General features: G+C 49.5%; 1 protein-coding gene across 1 annotated transcript; it reads left to right on the top strand.

The window, feature by feature from the left end:
- The first annotated feature begins 2,461 nt into the window (after positions 1 to 2,461).
- Positions 2,462 to 16,867, top strand: Trem1 (triggering receptor expressed on myeloid cells 1). Its single transcript, XM_040729543.1, has 4 exons — positions 2,462 to 2,584; positions 6,960 to 7,313; positions 11,093 to 11,285; positions 16,275 to 16,867. The coding sequence occupies exons 1-4, from the start codon at positions 2,536 to 2,538 to the stop codon at positions 16,375 to 16,377; spliced, it is 699 nt and encodes a 232-aa protein (XP_040585477.1). The 5' UTR covers positions 2,462 to 2,535; the 3' UTR covers positions 16,378 to 16,867.
- Positions 16,868 to 17,153: the final 286 nt, after the last annotated feature.

The following is a 17,153-nucleotide window of genomic DNA, read 5'->3' as shown; positions in this document are numbered from 1 at the left end:
AGATGAAGAGAAATGGGTTAACTTAAGTTATAAGAGCAAGTGGGACACGCCTAAGATTAGGCTGAGCACTCGTGTCTAATAAGCCTCTGTGTTATGATTCTGGGAGCTGGTTGGTGGCTTCTCCTAAGAGAAAGCTTTTACAGGGTCCCTTGTTAGTATTTTCAGAGAAAGAAGCAAAAGTTCCAGAGCCCATGGTGATTGAGTTGTTCGTAGTCCATACTTACAATTGGGATTTCTGGACCCTTGGGGGGGTGAAGGTGGGGGCGGGGGAGAAGCTCTTGCACTTTCAGGAATTAATGTGTAACCAGAGATGGGGTCAGTGAGGAAAGGGGTCCATACTCTAGCACCCCGAGTATCCTGGGTAGAGCCTGGTAGTTGGGGGTCTGTTAGCCTGGCTGCAGAACCAGGTCTGAGGTTGGAAGAAACGAGCTGCAGAAGAATGCGGCCCGAGTGACTGCCGCTCCCACGCGGGAGCCCACGAAGGTTCCCCTTGGCTGGCAACTGACAGAGGGATCCTGTTAGTCGCAAAGTCTCCTACCACTTAGGGGTAACGTCTGGTGTGGCGAGTTGAACCCTATACCCCGGGAGGGCGGGCACCCTCCCACATGTTTTACAGGTGTGAAAATCAGTGCAGAAAAGAAACGAATTCCTAGGCCCACACAGTCTAAGACAATGATTTAGTTTTTCAGTCTCACGATCCTCTTTCACTGTATCAAATTCATGCCAGCTGAGCGCAAGCCTAATTACCTAGTGAATCCTAGGAAACGTATGATGAACCCGGGACTAACTGGAATAGTATGTATCTGGTACGTGCGAACAGCTATCGGGGGTGGGGAGAGCAGAGAGAGTTAAGGGACCAGCTGCCCCCTCCCATCATCCTGTAGCAGATAAATACAAGCTTGGGGAGTGGAGGATGGGCACAGTCCCCAAGGCCCCATTGGGTGTCGCAGTTCAGAGCTGAGCCCCCGAGGAGCGCCTCCTGGGAGGTGGCCCTATTCCTGGGGGACCTCAGCCACGCAGAGGCGCTTGTATCTCTGCAGCGGCAGCTGCTGCTGCTCAGGGCGCATGCGTGGTGCCTATGTGCTCCCTTGTCACATGGAAGTTCACTTTGCAGGCATTCAGGTCCCGGTGAGCATCGGAGTTGTTCTTCTGAACGCGTCTGAGGACATTGTAAACCGGTGGGGAAAAGGAGATCTCCTCCTTCGTAAGGACAAAGGATAGAGGCCCCAGTGACGCCGGCATGTGGGACATGGCACCCAGCCTCTGCCGGGACTCATCATCATGGTTCCCGAGCCCCAGACCCCAGTGTAGAGCTTCACCAGGCTGACAGAACCACAGCCGCCATGCTAACTCTGCAGCTCGCACTGCATCCGTTACTTTTCTCACTGCTGTGACAAAATACCGGGCAACAGCAACTTAAGGGAGGAAGTGTTCGGTGCGGTTCTCAGTTCCAGGGGACACAGCCCACCGTGGTGGAGAAGGCACGCAGGCATCACTTCCACCAAGCCAAGGCTTAGACCAGGATGACAGAGCAAGGGACTTGGTAGCAAAGGGATGCCGACTCTAGCAAGTGCCATAGGCGCTGGTGTGTGGCCACGGTGAGTGGATGGCTATGGTGGGCACTTTACAGACCTGACTGCCCAGGCTGCCAGTCGGAAGGGCAGTACCCCGTCATGCGTTGCTGTAGGTGTCCCCAGAGAAGAATCACAGTTGTCTGGCACACCATGCATTAACTCAAAGGTATCCACTTAGGGTGTGGGCTCAGCCAAGGAGGTTGTGCCTAGTTGTCCCCACAAACATGGTCACAAGAGGAAGTTGGATTCAGCATATTCAGGAACTAGCGTGTCGTGAAGTACCAGAAACCATGTCAGAAGTGATGAATTCCTGTTTCTGGAATGAAAGTTGATCTTGTATTTGAGATGGGTGTTGAGGCAGCACAAGAGTTGACTGCAGTCACTCTCACTACGGTCTCTGAGGTTGAGGATGTGCCTGTCACCTCAGCATGGAGGATGACAAGGTAGACGGATACCTGGGCTGTGCTGCAAAACCTTCTCTGAATAAAAACAAACGAAAATATTTTTGTGTGATTGGAAAGGTAGTTATTATGGGATAGGTGGTACCTTTAATCCCAACACTAGGAGGGCAGAGGCAGGCAGATCTCTGTGAGTTCTAGTCCAGCCTGGTCTGTCCTGAGTCCCAGGACAGCCAGAGCCACACAGTGACACCCTGTCTCAAAAAAACAAAGCAAAAACCTGAAACAATGAAGCCAACCACCCACCCAACCAACCAAAAACCAGTACAGAAAGAGAGAGGATAATTCTCGGAGAAGAGGAAACAGGTTCACAGAGGTTTAACTGAGGTTTGGTCCCCTGAACTCCCCTGCTGACGTCAGCAGGCAGGGTGACCAGTGACAGTACTGTACCTCCCAGGAATGGCCTCACGTCCTGTTGTGAAACTTCCCAGAGAGTCTGGGTACAGGGGTGTCTTATAGCCATCCCAGCAGCCCACAGAGGCAGTTGGAACTGAGCCTGGAGGATGAGGAAGGCTGGGCTCCTGGGGCTACTTTGGATGTTCCTTGTCTCAGGTAAGGCATGTGGGAGGTGGGGGCAGGTGTGGGTGCTGGCCTAGGACTTTAACAGCCGTGTGTGTGAGCGTGCGTGCGTGCGTGTGTGTGTCTGTGTGTCTGTGTGTTTAGGTTACAGGTTGACATTGGATGTCATCCTCCATTGCTTTCCACTTTTTTGTTTTTGTTTTTTGTTTTTTTGGAGACTGGCTTTCATTGTGTAACGTGGAACTTGTTATGTAGACCAGGTGACTGGCAGGTGAGAGTTCTGGCTGAGGATGTTGGAAGCCCTGTGTGTGTGTGTGTGTGTGTGTGTGTGTGTGTGTGTGCGCGCGCGCTCGAGTGAGTGCGTGCATGTGTGTGTGCGTGTGTGCGTGCATGTGTGAGTGTGTGCAAGTGAGTGTGTGCATGTGTGAGTGTGTGTGAGTGTGTGTGAGTGTGTTTGTGTGTGTGAGTGTGTGTGAGTGTGTGTGTGTAGGTTACAGGTTGACAGTGGGTGCCTTCCTCCATTGCTTTTCACATTTAATTTTCCCAAGATTATTTCTCTATGTAACCTGGCTGGCCTGGAACTTGCTATGTAGACCAAGCTGGCCCTCAATCTGCCCCTGCTTCTGTCTTCTTATTACTGATGTTAAAAGTGTGCACTGGGGCTGGAGAGATGGCTCTGCCGTTAAAGGCTAGGCTCACAGATGGCTCTGCCGTTAAAGGCTAGGCTCACACCCTAAAGTGTGTCCTGTACTGCCACACCTGGGTCTACCTTGCTCTTGAGTCTCTGGTTGAGCTGAGTTTTTTAATCTGCTAGGCCAGTGTGCCCCAAGGTCCCATTTGTCTCTGTCTGCCTGGTGCGGGGACAAGTGGGTCCCTGCACTGGACTTTTTACATGCTGCTGGAGACCAAGCTCAGGCCCTCGTACCTGTGTACAGCAAGTGCTTTACCAGCTGAGACACCTCCCTAACCCACAAAGCTTGTCCCACTGAAGAGCTAAAGCAACAGTTTTGGGTTCGAATGGTTCTTTCATAGATACTGCCAGGCGGTGGTCGTGCACATCTTTAATCCTTACTGGGGTGGCAGAGGCAGGCGGATCTCTGTGAGTTCAAGGCCAGCCTGTTCTACAGAGCGAGTTCCAGGACAGGCTCCAAAGCTACAGAGAAACCCTGTCTCAAAAAAACCAAAACCCACGTATTTATAATATGATTTATAACTGTATTAAAATTATAGTTATGAAGTAGCGATGAAAATAATTTTGTGGTTGGAGGTCACCACAACATGAGGAACTGTACCAAAGGGTCACAGTATCAGGAAGGTTGAGAACCACTGCTCTAAAGCAAATGACTCTAATGTGGGGCCAAACACGGCTCATTTCAGGCCAGGCAGGCTTCATCTGAGCTCAGAGAATCAGACCCCTGAGGCTGATGAACAGACATACAAGAAGGGTGAGCTAGGGAGGCAGGTGGTCTATGCTTTTTATAAAGTTTATTTTGTGTATATTTGCATGTATGCACATGTGTGTGTGTGTTACATACATGTCTGGTACCCAAGGAGGCCAGAAGAGGGCATCAGATTTCCCTGGAACTGGAATTCTAGATGGTTGCAAACCCTGGTCCTCTGCAAGAGCAGCAAGTGCTCTTAACTGCCGTTTACTTTTGCAGTCCTGGGGCTGGAACCCAGGACCTCACACATGCCAGGCAGCTGCTCTACCACTGAGCTGCAGCCCCAACCTCTGTTTTTTTTATGTCAGAGACATACAGATCCTTCAGTGGAAACAATGACAATTGCACACAGTCTCACTTATAACCAAGTTGGCTTTGAACTCCTGCCCCAGCTTCTTGTGTATTCAGATGAAAGATGGTCACTACCAGGCCAGCAGATCCAACCAATGCAAACCTGGCATGATCTGAAGAACATATATGTATTTTTTCAGACAGTCTCTCGTAGCCCTGGATGTCCTGGAACTGTCTATGCAGAGCAGGCTGACCTTGAACTCACCTAGTGATTCCCTGCCTCTGCCTCCCTAATGCTGAGTTAAACGTGTGAGCCACTAAGCCCAGCCACCCAAACAATTTGAGATGTTTTTCTTCTGTTCCCCCGTGGTGCTTTTGATGTGGACAGTTCATTAGACCTCAAGGAAGTAATTAATTTAACAGCCGTTTCCCGGGGTTACCTTGGACTCACAAATCTGTTACTCCAGAGGCCACAGGTATGAACAGAAGCCTGTGTCTGTCTGTCCTCACGGAGGTTGTAATCCCAGCTCCAAATGCTGGAGCTGGAGATGCCAGCTTCTCACACATGCTGAGTGGGGCTGGACCAGCCCCCAACCCAGTGTTGTGACATTTCAGTGAGTCAGGACTTCCATGAAAACAGCCCAAGGGTGGAGTCCCTGAGTGTGTCACACAGGGTGGATCAGCCTTCCTGTGACGGAGTAATCAGAATTGGTTCAACACAGCCCTGAGCCTCTGCGGGCCTGTCTGCGTGTGTGGGGGGACATTCTCTCACCCTCTTCTTTTTCTCTGCGCTGGGCCTCGTGTGGCCCATGCTGACCCCAGACTCCCTGTGTAACTGAGGATGGTCTTGACTTTTTCCTGACCCTCCTACTTGCACCTGCAGAGTTCTAGTGCACAGGTGTGCACCGCCATGCTGAGTGTGGGGGGCAGAGCTCAGCGGAGCCTGCTTGCAAGGTTCCCTCAGAGGTCTAACTGGTCGTTAGCCTGGCTTGTTCACAAAATCCCCCCGAGTCCTTGAGGTGAGTCCTACCAAGGCTGGATGAGGGCAGAGCAGGCCTGGAGTCTGACACATCCTGTGTGTGCAGGCAAGGGCTCTACTAAAGTGTAAGTCTTAGCCTATCTGTGTGTGTGTGTGTGTGTGTGTGTGTGGTGTGGTGTGTGTGTGTGTGGTGTGGTGTGTGTGTGTGTGTGTGGTGTGTGGTGTGTGTGGTGTGTGTGGATGTGTGTGTGGATGTGTGTGGATGGTATGTGTGTGTGAGTGTGTGTGGTGTGTGTGGATGTGGTGTGTGTGTGTGGTGTGTGTGTGGATGTGTGTGGATGGTATGTGTGTGTGGATGTGTGTGGTGTGTGTGTATGGTGTGTGTATGTATGGTGTGTGGTGTGTGTGGTGTGTGTGTATGTGGTATGTGTGTGGTATGTGTGTGTGGATGTGTGTGGTGTGTGTGTGGTGTGTATGTGTGTGTGTGGTGTGTGTGGTGTGTGTGGTGTGTGTGTGGTGAGTATGTGTGTGTGGTGTGTGTGTGGGGGTGTGGGGTGTGTGTGTGTGTGTGTGGTGTGTGTGTGTGGGTTAGTTGTAGTACTAACAGCAGTAGAGGCTTTGGGAGTGAAAGTTGTCCTCCTCACTGACCTGATGTTCTGTCCATGCCTTTGTTGGAGAATGATATCCAGGCCTAAGTGGCCAAACTCTAGTCTCTCAGTGACTTTCAGAACTGTGACTTGTTCTCAGGCAGCTGATTCCTATGTGGTAAAATACAGCGATGGGAGTTTCGCCCCCCTGCTGACCATCAACCTCTGTGTAAGGGCTGCACAGTGGCAGATGAGGTTTTGATTGGCTTACCCTAGTGAGCCCATTTCTAAGCCAGTCCATGTCTTGTTTGTATCCGGTAGACCTCCTCACGGCTGTCCTCAGGAATACTGACAGCCCCAGCAGCAGAGCCCTGTGGGATGGAAATGATGCCAGCCAGGCAGAGTCCCTACCACCGTGCCCATGAGGCTTTATTTTTATTTATTTTCCTGGATGCTTCCTTGGAGTCTCCTGAGCTGACCTCTTTGTCCTGGACACCGTCCTTGCTTGGAGACCGTCTTTATATCCACTCTTTGCCCTGGAAAGTACCTTCCTCCCCCACCATGTCCCGTTCACGTCTCCAGGTCTCCAGTCAGGCAATGTCATGTCTCTAAAGCACCATTTAGGGTTAGAGAAATAATGCAGTCCATGTGGTGCTTGCCACACAAGCGTGAGGACCTGAGTTTGGTCCCCAGAGGCCGTGTAAAAAAGCCGGATGTGGCATAGCACATAGTAGTGATCCCAGCACCAGGCGGGCAGAGCAAGTGGGGTCCCTGGGACTCAGCAACTAGACAGCCCAGCTGACCATTTCAGCTCTGCGTGAAAAGTGAGAGACCCTGAAAAAACGGAAACAACTAAACGGGCACTATGCTGAAGCATGTGTGATTCCTGAGCTTAGCCTCTTGGCACCGTAGGCATGCACACATGCACACATATGTGATGCATTAACATGCTATCACAAAAGGGGTGTTTACAAAGTTTGATTTCCACAGGCCACATATCATGGGCTCTTATAGTAAAGCAAACATACGAAAACCGAAACTCCTTCCCAGTAGAGAGTTTGGATGAAGACCATTCCCTACAGAGCCTGTTTCCTTTTTCCTATTTACAGAAGTCCAGGCTGCCATTGAGCCAGCTGAAGAAAGGTATGACCTAGTTGAGGGGCAGACCTTGACGGTGGGCTGTCCCTTCAACATCATGAAGTACGGCAGCAGCAGGAAGGCTTGGCAGAAGCTGCCGGATGGAAAGGAGCCTTTGACACTGGTGGTCACAGAGAGGTCGTCTACAGCCAGTGAAGTCCGCACGGGGAAGTACACACTGAAAGATGACCCTGATGAGGCCATGTTACATGTCCAAATGGATGACCTTCGAGTGACAGACTCTGGATTGTACCGCTGTGTCATTTACCGTCCTCCTAACGACCCCGTTCTGCTCTTCCATCCTGTCCGCCTGGTGGTGACCAAGGGTGAGTGACCAGGAAGTGTCTGGGGAGAGTGAGAGAGAGGTAGACCAGGCAAGGATGGGGCGGTGGCCCAGAATTCTTGGCAGCCCAGCTTCCTGCCAGAATTTCCTTGCCTGCCATCCAAGGCTGTTGGCAGGCACTTGGCCCAACAGTAATTAGGGACTCCTGTGTGTGGATTCTCCTTGGGAGAAGATGAGCAGTAGACTTGGAATTTGATTTAGTTCCATTTCTGAGATCTTTACTTAGAAGCCTTTCTTTTTTAATTAACCATTTAGCTTGTTCCTTTGGAACAGTGTCATGGCCAACATATAAACATGGAACTCTGCCTTTAGGGCATTTTCTGGCTTAAACAGTAAATCTGTTTCATCAAAGGTCCAGGAGACCCTTTGTGACACCTCGCTTTCTCCCACAAATCATTTTGATCCCCGCTATGGCAACCTCTGAAGAAACCCCACAGCTTTCCTCCCCACCTGCTGCCAGTGACATTTCTGCCAGGATCGACATCCAGACGTGGGAAGGGTTGGAAAGGAAGTGTTCAGGCTTACACAGGGTGCACTCTGTTCTCCAGGAACTTTCTGGCTTCTACAGTTCAGGTTGGACATTACTGTTCTCTGACTTGGTGCTGGCAGGTCTTCCTTCAGAGGTGGATCTCTCTGGAATCTCAGAGCCCTCTTGGGGGAAGTTTCCTGTTTCTTCCATGACCTCCTATGTAACCTATGGATTCTCCCCGATCTCCTGGGTCATCGGGGCCTCTGCAGATTGGTGGTGGCATCCTTCTGCCCTCTTAAGGTGGCATACTACTCTACATGCTGTTCACTGGAGGCTCCTTTCAGGCAAGAGAAACTTCAGTTGACTTGCTTATAAATCTCCCATCAAGCCACTCCATAGCAACCCCAGCAGTTGGCAGATCCTCCTGGGATACCATGGTGTCATTTCCAGGGTTTCCTGCTTCCTTTTCCAGGTAGATGTGGATTGTGGATTGCCAAGTTCTCCTGCTCATCCTAGCAACCTTGCAATGCTTAAAGAAATTGGCTAGATCCAGAGTTACACCACCATTGAATCCTTGAGCATGATTTACAGTGCTGACCAAGTTTTCAAGACTTATAGGGGGATCTATAATACAGCAAGATCTGCCCTTTCACCCATGGGTTCACCGGGCCTTTTGAAGCTGCCTTGACCTCCAGTGCTTGTTAGCCTCTGCTCATGACTCCAGGATTAAATCCCCATTCTTTCCTGGCCACTTGTGCTCCAACTCCCTCCTGGTCCAGGAAATCCTCCAGACTCCCACCCATAAACACCACACTACTAGGGTGTAGGGTGCGCTCCTTGGAATGCCGCTTTATAGGTTATGTTGACTTGGCTGTAGGTTCCAGTCTGGAGGGGGGTAGCTGCAGGGAGACTGCTGTCCATAACTGCTTTGTTGACCATAAATTCTCTGCTGCCCATAGCTGCTTGCCCTTAGTTCTGCTGAGAGGAGCTGCTGAGATTGTAACTAGTCATCTGTGAAGAGGAATGGCTGACCCAAGAGGGAGAATCAGGGGCTCAGAAGTAATAAAAAAGACTGGAAATTGGGGTCATCAGGTTTGCACAAGTTATGTCTTATGCCAAGCAAGCTTGTTAAGAAGTACAGCATCAGTCGGGCATGGTGGCATGCACCTTTAATCCCAGGAACAGGTAGATTTCTGTGAGTTCAAGGCCAGCTTGGTTTATGTAGTGAGTTCCAGGATGGCCAGAGCTACAAAGTAAGATCCTGTCTCAAACAAACAAACAGACTGACAGACAGACAGACAAACAGTACAGCATCTTATATGTACTTTGTGTGTGTGGAGTGGCACAGAGTCAGCAGAAAGCTGTCATACCATGGGCAAAGTCATCAGGGATCTAAGCACGTCATATTGCACAAAGGGGACACAGAAAATCTCAAGTGTGAGAGAGACGATGTGCTCAGCAGCCATGGGACTGATAACTCACATCTCTCCAGTGGGGAAAAGTCTCGTTCCCAGGAACTGAAACTTTAACTCCATCGAGGCCCAGACCCTAGCCTCAGATCGGACCTTGCCATGTTCGCTCTTGCGCAAGGACACAGGCCTGGTGTTCTGTATCTGGATTTTCTTGTCCGCCAAGTCCCGCTGCTTCAGCCCCAAATGAACACACAGAGACTTATATTAATTATAAAACTGTTGGCCAATAGTTAGGGCTTCTTATTGGCTAGCTCTTCTTAATTATTAACCCACAACTACTAAACTATGTATTTCTACATGACCTTAGCTTACCAGAGAACGCCTGGCACGTCCTATCCTCCTGGTCTCTACGTGGCATCCCTTTCCAGTCTCCCTCTGCCTACCTTTCCCAGAATTCTCCTCGTCTCCTAGTGCCACCTATCTTCCTGCCTCTATTGACCAAACAGGGTTTTTATTCATCAACCAATAAGAGAAACACTGAAGGACATCCCCCATCAGTGTTTCTTTGTTTTGTCATCAAGGCTTCTGACAAAGTCTTGGATGAGTCTGTCTCCCAACAGAACAGGGCTGCATGGGGTGTTTCCTGGGGACAAGTGCAGTCAGTCGCTCTGTATATGTCCAAGACAGGGCTTGTTCTAATCCCTGTACTAGATTGAAGTTGGCTAGTCTTGGCAGACGTGGATAGGCATGGTGGCTGCTGTCTGCTGCCCGTAGGCTGGGCAAGCAGACTGAGTGCCAACTAAACTGCGTATGTGGTCTTAGTGGTGGTGGCTGTGGTCATGGTGGTATCATAAGCACCAGCGTCATACTTCTTTGAGAGGCTACCTATATTCCTGGAGGGCAGTTGAAGGATGTTCATAAGAAGTTGTGTATGCAGTCTACCTATAGAGCTGGCAATCTGAGGCCTGGGTACAGCTGACTTCAGTAGTGTGTCCATAGGTCCCATAGATTTGTGGCCCATATAACTGGGTGATGTGTGCATGTCCCTGAACTGACGGGACTGTGAACACTGTAGCCTTGTTGGGTTGCAGCTTGGCTGCAGGTACTGAAATCCATGGATGCTATGTTCCCTTCTTAGGAAGCCTCTAGTAATCTACTCCTCATCCCAAGATGCCCTTGGCGGCCCCCATGGGCTTCTAAAGTGTGCATCTCAGATCTTGCTGTGGGCATGAACCACCCGAAGTCACCCTGGGCTCAGTAGACCTGAAGTGACACTTGCTGGTGAGGAACAAGTGTCTGAGGGACCAGTGTGCTTACAAGTGCGCTCTCTGGATTTCTGAATTCACTGAGGTGGAGCTGGTGCCTTGCTGGGCTCTACATCCCCAGGGAGTAATCGTGGATGACCAAGGACGGCAGAGAAAAGAGAGGCAGGCCTCCCTTCCTACACCCAGGAGAGCCTGTGCCAAGCCCAAGCTGAACTCAGACGCAAGGCACCAGTAAAGGACACCTTGTAGCGTGACGAGACTTACAGAGGCGGGGAGGACAGTGTGAGGGGAGGACGGGGCAGATGGAGAGGAGGACAGCAGCAGACAAGAGCGTCTCCATAACTCGGACAGCCCGGGAGTCTTCTTCATGCCTCTTTCCAGCCATCCTCCTCTTCTCCTTCTGTTCATTTCTTTCTGAGTCTGATTCAGGCTGACTTGACACTCGTTTGGATTTTAGTGAAAGAGAACCTTGCTCCTTGAATAGCCATATTCATTTCCCTCTCCAGCTCCATTTCTCTTCACCTACTCATCCATCCATCTGTCCATCTGTGTGTCTGTCCATCCATCCGTTATATGTCCATCCTCTTATCTATCTATCCCATGTGTCTTCTTGTAGGTTCTTCAAGCCTGCTCACCTCTGACACCATTCCTACTACAAGCCCCACCGAAGTTCCCGGCCCCTTTACCACAAAACCCATGCGCAGAGACATGACTGTGGCCAAACCAACGCAACCCTTACCTAAGTCCACAGCTGTTATCTCTTCTCCTGACCCTGGAGTCACCTTCAAAAATGCAACAGATGTTACCAGGTATGTTTCCTGGGCTCCTGGTTTGGACACCCTTTATCTCCTAGTTCACATGCGGAGAGGATGTGGGCATGAAGACGGGTGGACTGGAGTAGGGGCGGATTTGAATCATCTCAGTCTGTGGAAATTCCCAGGGAGAGAGGAGGTGGTAACTGACTGAGGAGGAGGCTCCCACCCTCCCTAGCTCACCTCCTGTGTCTCCTTGCACATCAGAGTAGTAAGAGGAGGGAAATGGAAGGGTCATGAATGCTATTAGACCTGCCAAACCAGAAGCAGATGGGTTCCCATGTTGGATAGACCAGCTGTGTTTTAACATTGGGTGAGCCAGCGACCCCTGTGGCTTTAGTTCCAGGGATACTGTTGGGATGCTAGAAAACCAGAGAAGGCTCTCTATGACTCTCTCTAGTGTTGCTCTTTGTTTTGTTCTGTTTGACTGACTGACTTGCTTGTTTTGTTTGATTTTAATGTTGGTGTGAGTCTCCACCACACAGTGACAGAATGGCAGTTTATGGAGATGTGACAAACTCAGTACTTTCATTTTCACAGTACTAGTGTTCAAACTATCCCCAGCCCTTGGTATCAATATTTTAAAATAAGATTTTCAGGAGCCGGGCGTTGGTGGCGCATGCCTTTAATCCCAGCACTCGGGAGGCAGAGGCAGGTGGATGTCTGTGATCCAGACCAAACTGGTCTACAGAATGAGTTCCAGGACAGGCTCCAAAGCAATACAGAGAAACCCTGTCTCAAAAAAAAGATTTTTCATGAGATTTCTAACCCATGTTTGTTTGTCACTTCTCCGTCATCGTAGCAATGCCTGAGATAATACTTAAAAGGAGGTGGGTGATTTATTTTGGCTCCTGGTTCTAGAGGTTTCGAGGAGGGGAGCAGGCTATGGTTGCATTATTTCTTTGGATACATGGTGGATAATGAGTGGATGAGTGAATGAATGCATGCACGAGTGAATCCTTGCATGTGTTGATTAGTGGATGGATGCATTGATTAGTGGATGGATGCATTGATTAGTGGATGGATGCATTGATTAGTGGATGGATGCATTGATTAGTAGATGGATGCATTGATTAGTGGATGGATGCATTGATTAGTGGATGGATGCATTGATTAGTGGATGGATGCATTGATTAGTGGATGGATGCATTGATTAGTGGATGGATGCATTGATTAGTGGATGGATGCATTGATTAGTGGATGGATGCATTGATTAGTGGATGGATGCGTTGATTAGTGGATGGATGCATTGATTAGTGGATGGATACATGATTAATAAATGGAAGGATGAATGAAGGTGGATGAGTGGCTGGCAGGTGGAAGAAAAAATAGATGAGTGGATTAACGGATGCCCAGTAACCCAAAGCCTCCAACTAATCCCAGCCTTTTAACCTCTCACCACCTTCTAATAGTGTCATCCTTGTCACTGTTGTCCAGGCCTAAGGCAGACACAGCACTTTCCTCTTTCTGTGCACTGTTTCACTGGCACCATCTCAAGTGCCTGGTGTGGAGTATCTACTCTCTCAGCCTTCATGGGGTGCCTGGTGTGGAGTATCTACTCTCTCAGCCTTCATGGGGTGCCTGGTGTGGAGTATCTACTCTCTCGGCCTTCATGGGGTAATAAATATTTGAAACCTAGTGAGAGTCTGCATTCATCTTTCCTTCCTTTAAAAAATATTCATTTTTAAAATTACATGTGTGCATGCACCTGCATGTGTACACACATGTGTGATTCATACAAATGAGTTCAGGTGCTTGCACAGACTGGAAGAAGTGTTGGACCCCTCTGAGCTACAGTTACAGGAAGTTGTGAGCTGCCCAGTGTGGGTTCTGGGAATGTAACTCAGCCCCTCTGGAAGAGCAGTATGTACTCTTACCCACCGAGTTGTCTTTCTAGAAGTTAGTTTTTCTCCAGTGCCTTTATTTTCCAAGACACAGGAGGCACACTGTGACTCACATTATGGCTACTTCTGTACCTTTCACCTGATAACTTTATCCTGCAACACTATAGCATGGGGTTATTCACCAGTTATCATTATTTTATAATATTTGTGATTATTTAGTTAGTCAGAGTTCAGGCAGGACAGCATCAACCATCCCAGCTGTCTGCAAGAAAAAATATTTGGATTCAATGAGTTGTTTGTTTGGATGACAGAAGAGCAGAGACTCTGCCCTGTTGATGGACAGGCATGCAGAGGAGCCCTATCTTCCTGTGGCAAGATTCAGGGGAGCCTGTGGCAAGCTTACTTCCTCAGGCATGGGTCATGGGAAAGTAAACCTTGTGAAAGTGTTTTAGGAAGTAATCAGTGGCAGAGCTATCAGGGAAGTGAGGTTGGGAAGGGAAGTCAATGACGGGTCATAAACAGGGCCAGTCTCCCAGGTGTGGCATAGACTGGGTCCTGAAGGGAGTGTGGGTAACATCTGAAACTGCTTGTATTAGAGGCAGAAGGCTTGGGATATATATGTATCATGGTCTGGTCTGTATTAGCCTTACTCTGCAGGAGCCATCTATTCCGGACTGATACCTTTGGGGCTGCAATTGGAACCAGCTGAACAGCCCCAGATCCAACCCTGAGTTGAGGAGTGTGGATGAGGGAAAGCCTAGTTACCCAACGATGCTAAGGACGAGACAGAGACATCTGATCACAGCAGGAGGGCTCCCAGTCAATACTGAAGGCCATGGTTTATTGTTCCATCATCTTAAGTAACCATCCAAATGTGGGTGGCAGGGATGACAGGAAATATTTCCCTTAATCCTAGAGACACTCCTAAGCAGGACATACTCAAGCCCTAGAATACTCCATACCAGCATGTCTCACTAGCCTTTAGGGTGGGGTTAGGCCCAGGTCTTATACAAAAATAGGAGCCATTCTCCACCAAGGTCAGGCATCTGGTGGTAATCAGCCATTATCTAAAAGACAATAAAAGTTCTGAGCTCTTAGAATTCATGGCTGGGTAGAGCATGTTTCTAGAATATAACAAGGGCCCCTGACATATATGATGCTGCATCCAGTCATTGGGTAGGGGAGGTCCTAGTCAATGCATGGGTACTTGGATTCGCACCACCTCAGGGCCCCCCAAGTCTGCAGAGCCCAGCAAAGAGACAGATGAAGAGCTACTGTAAGGGAATGTGCCCCAGAGCCTAGTGCATGAGAACAGCCCAGGGTTCCAAGGAAACACAGCAAAATATTGACAGGTTAGACTTGGGAAGCAATGGCATTGGCAAAGGCCAGAAGCAGGGCTCCACGGGAGGGGGTGGGGGTGAGGCTGGCACCACATGGTGCGAGACAGGAGCTGGCCTGCCTCTCCACCACTACCGGCTGCTGAACTTACCACGTGGCCTGGGGATATTGTGCCCCTGATAGGGGACAGGACAGGAGGTTGTGTGTGTGGGGGGGTGTCAGCACACATGGGCAGGCTGCCCCGTCCATCACCATTTGCATGAGTCCACGTACTGCTTTCAAGGTTGTTGTTTTGATTTATTCCTTAATTACACTCAATTCTATTTCCTAGTGGTTTTCTATAGCCCCTGCCCCCATTCATATACACATATATATTGCACTCCAGACTCAGACCAATGGTACTTTACCCTGCCATGTAGTATTACTGTACCATAGGGTTATTCACTAAACCATCTTTGCTTTAGCAAGGTCCTTCCTTTACTGAGTAGACCATTGACTGACCAAGCCATTGCATTCTATTTCTGTATTTAGACAGGTTCCATTCCATGGCCCATGCTGGCTGCAGATTTGTGATCTTCCTGCCCTAGCCTACCCACTGCTGGGGTTATGGGCATGAGCTGGGATGTCTGGCTGTGTTAGCCTAGTTCTTATAGGGAAAAGGCACTTGGACCTTGTGCTCACATATAAACACAAGGGAAACCAAAATTGTTAAACATGCAAGGTTGTCTCTTCAAAGAAAGAATGCATGACCTGTTTTCTACTGGTTTATAGCCTGGTGACCTCTGTGATATCTTCAGGAGCAAGTTGCCTCTGACTCCCCTAGACTCCTCCCCCTAACCCTGATCTTGAACATTGCTCCTCAGTCAATAGAAGCCATCTTTTTGCAGGAGGTGATTTGTATTTTGAAGAGTTTCAGTGTTATCACCTTATTTTACCTTTGCTGTACTTACAGGACTGAGTTAATAAGAATCAGGAAACTTCCCTCTAAATTGTGCTGTACTTAAATATACATAAATAAACACCCTGGAGTCAGACTTTAGAAGTTTGAACCAATACCATCTACTGAGTTTTGTTGAATAAAATTTCCTCTCTGCCTCACACAGACTGATGGCTGTGGCATTTGCACAGACTCCCACACTTACATATCATGAACACTCTATGTGGCCTCTGTGTGATTCGATGTCACCCACTCCTTCTGTCCCTGTGTCCTATCATGTAGAGCACTCTGTCCTCACCTGCTTCTCTATCTGCCCAAGTCAGGCAAAGCTCGCTCTCTCTCTCTCTCTCTCTCTCTCTCTCTCTCTCTCTCTCTCTCTCTCTCTCTCTCTCTCTCTCTCTCTCTCCTGTGGGGGTCTCTTTCTTATGTCTACTGCTGTCTACCTGGAACTTGGAGAATCACTTTGCTAAAATCATCACAACTCTGCGATGGGATTTTCAGTAAGGTTAGCTTCTTCTTGGTTTCTGGATGGGGACAATGAGGCTAAGGTAGGACAAGTGTCCCCAGAAGCAGGTCAGAGAGCTGGCAACAGGGGCCAGGTCCCCTAGATATGGAGCTCCCTGACTCCACAGAGAAGGCTAAGACGCCTGAGTGAACACTCCTCCTTTGTTCATCCCCTGGACCTGAGCTCGTGACTTTCCACCAGACACATTTCTAACTGGATACTCTAGGAAGCGACCATATAAACTGCATTGGACTTTCTCACAGGCCATGGGAAAGCTGCAGGGAGGGCCTAAGCTGCAAAGAATTCCCTAGACTGCCCTGTGAGTGGTCATTGAGTCATCCTTCAATCTCCTGTGTCCACAGGGTGTCCATATCCAGCATCGTTGTTCCCGTGGTCTGTGGACTCTTCAGTAAGACCCTGATCTTCACAATCTTGTTTGCTGTCACTCAGAGGTCATTTGGATGACAAACCATGGTGCCACACGACAGTGACCTCTGACTTTCAGCCATGTCTGTCTCAGAGGAAGAACTTGGGGTGGGGGACTAAGGAGGGACTGTGACATGAACTGAACCTGTGATCATGGGTGACATCTAGGACTCACAGTGTCCCCCTGCTGGGCCTGCCCACTCTCCTCAGTCCATCCATCATCTTGGGCGTGTGTTGTGCACCCTCAGAAGACGGGAAACTGGCCAGCACCCTGTGGCCATTGCACCTGAATAGACGTTGTCCTGAAATAAAGACAGAGCCCAGTGCTCCTCTGTAGTACTGTGCACCTGAGGCTCTGACCACGCCCAAATGGGCGTGGTCACTGGTGCATAAGGGAGGGGAGGATTTAGGCTGTTTCAGAGAGGTGTGTGCTCTCTTGCTGCTGGTCCCGGGATACAGCCTGCGAGAATCCACCTGCCTGCCTCTTGTGTAAGTGTAATCTCTCCAAATAAACCTCCTCTAACATGTACTGGGTCTAGTGAATCTTGATTCCCATGGGACACGCCTCGTGTCACCTTCCGTGGGAGTCGGGAGGGTTAGGGATCACCACTGCTATTCCTGCCCCTTGTCCTTCCCTTGGACAGTACAATTCTAGGCTCCTGGGCTGGGCCCTTGCTCATGAAGCCGCCTGCTCTCCCTGCCCCTGGGGCCTTCCTCTCCGGGAACCAGGCACTCAGATTTGTCTTCATCTATGGTCCTCTGAGCACCCCCAACCAAGAAGGCAAGATCCCACCTTGGAAGAGAGTATTCAAGTT

Source organism: Mesocricetus auratus, unplaced genomic scaffold (assembly GCF_017639785.1).
Source record: "Mesocricetus auratus isolate SY011 unplaced genomic scaffold, BCM_Maur_2.0 Super-Scaffold_100021, whole genome shotgun sequence".
Taxonomy (NCBI): domain Eukaryota; kingdom Metazoa; phylum Chordata; class Mammalia; order Rodentia; family Cricetidae; genus Mesocricetus; species Mesocricetus auratus.
This window is presented reverse-complemented; position numbering and strand designations above follow the sequence as displayed.

Bases quoted from the DNA above. Each gene is read 5' to 3' on its own strand.
- Trem1 (XM_040729543.1), top strand. From the start codon at position 2,536: ATGAGGAAGGCTGGGCTCCTGGGGCTACTTTGGATGTTCCTTGTCTCA. The intron at 7,314-11,092 runs GTGAGTGACCAG...GTCTTCTTGTAG, and splicing joins CCGCCTGGTGGTGACCAAGG to GTTCTTCAAGCCTGCTCACC. The intron at 11,286-16,274 runs GTATGTTTCCTG...CTGTGTCCACAG, and splicing joins AATGCAACAGATGTTACCAG to GGTGTCCATATCCAGCATCG.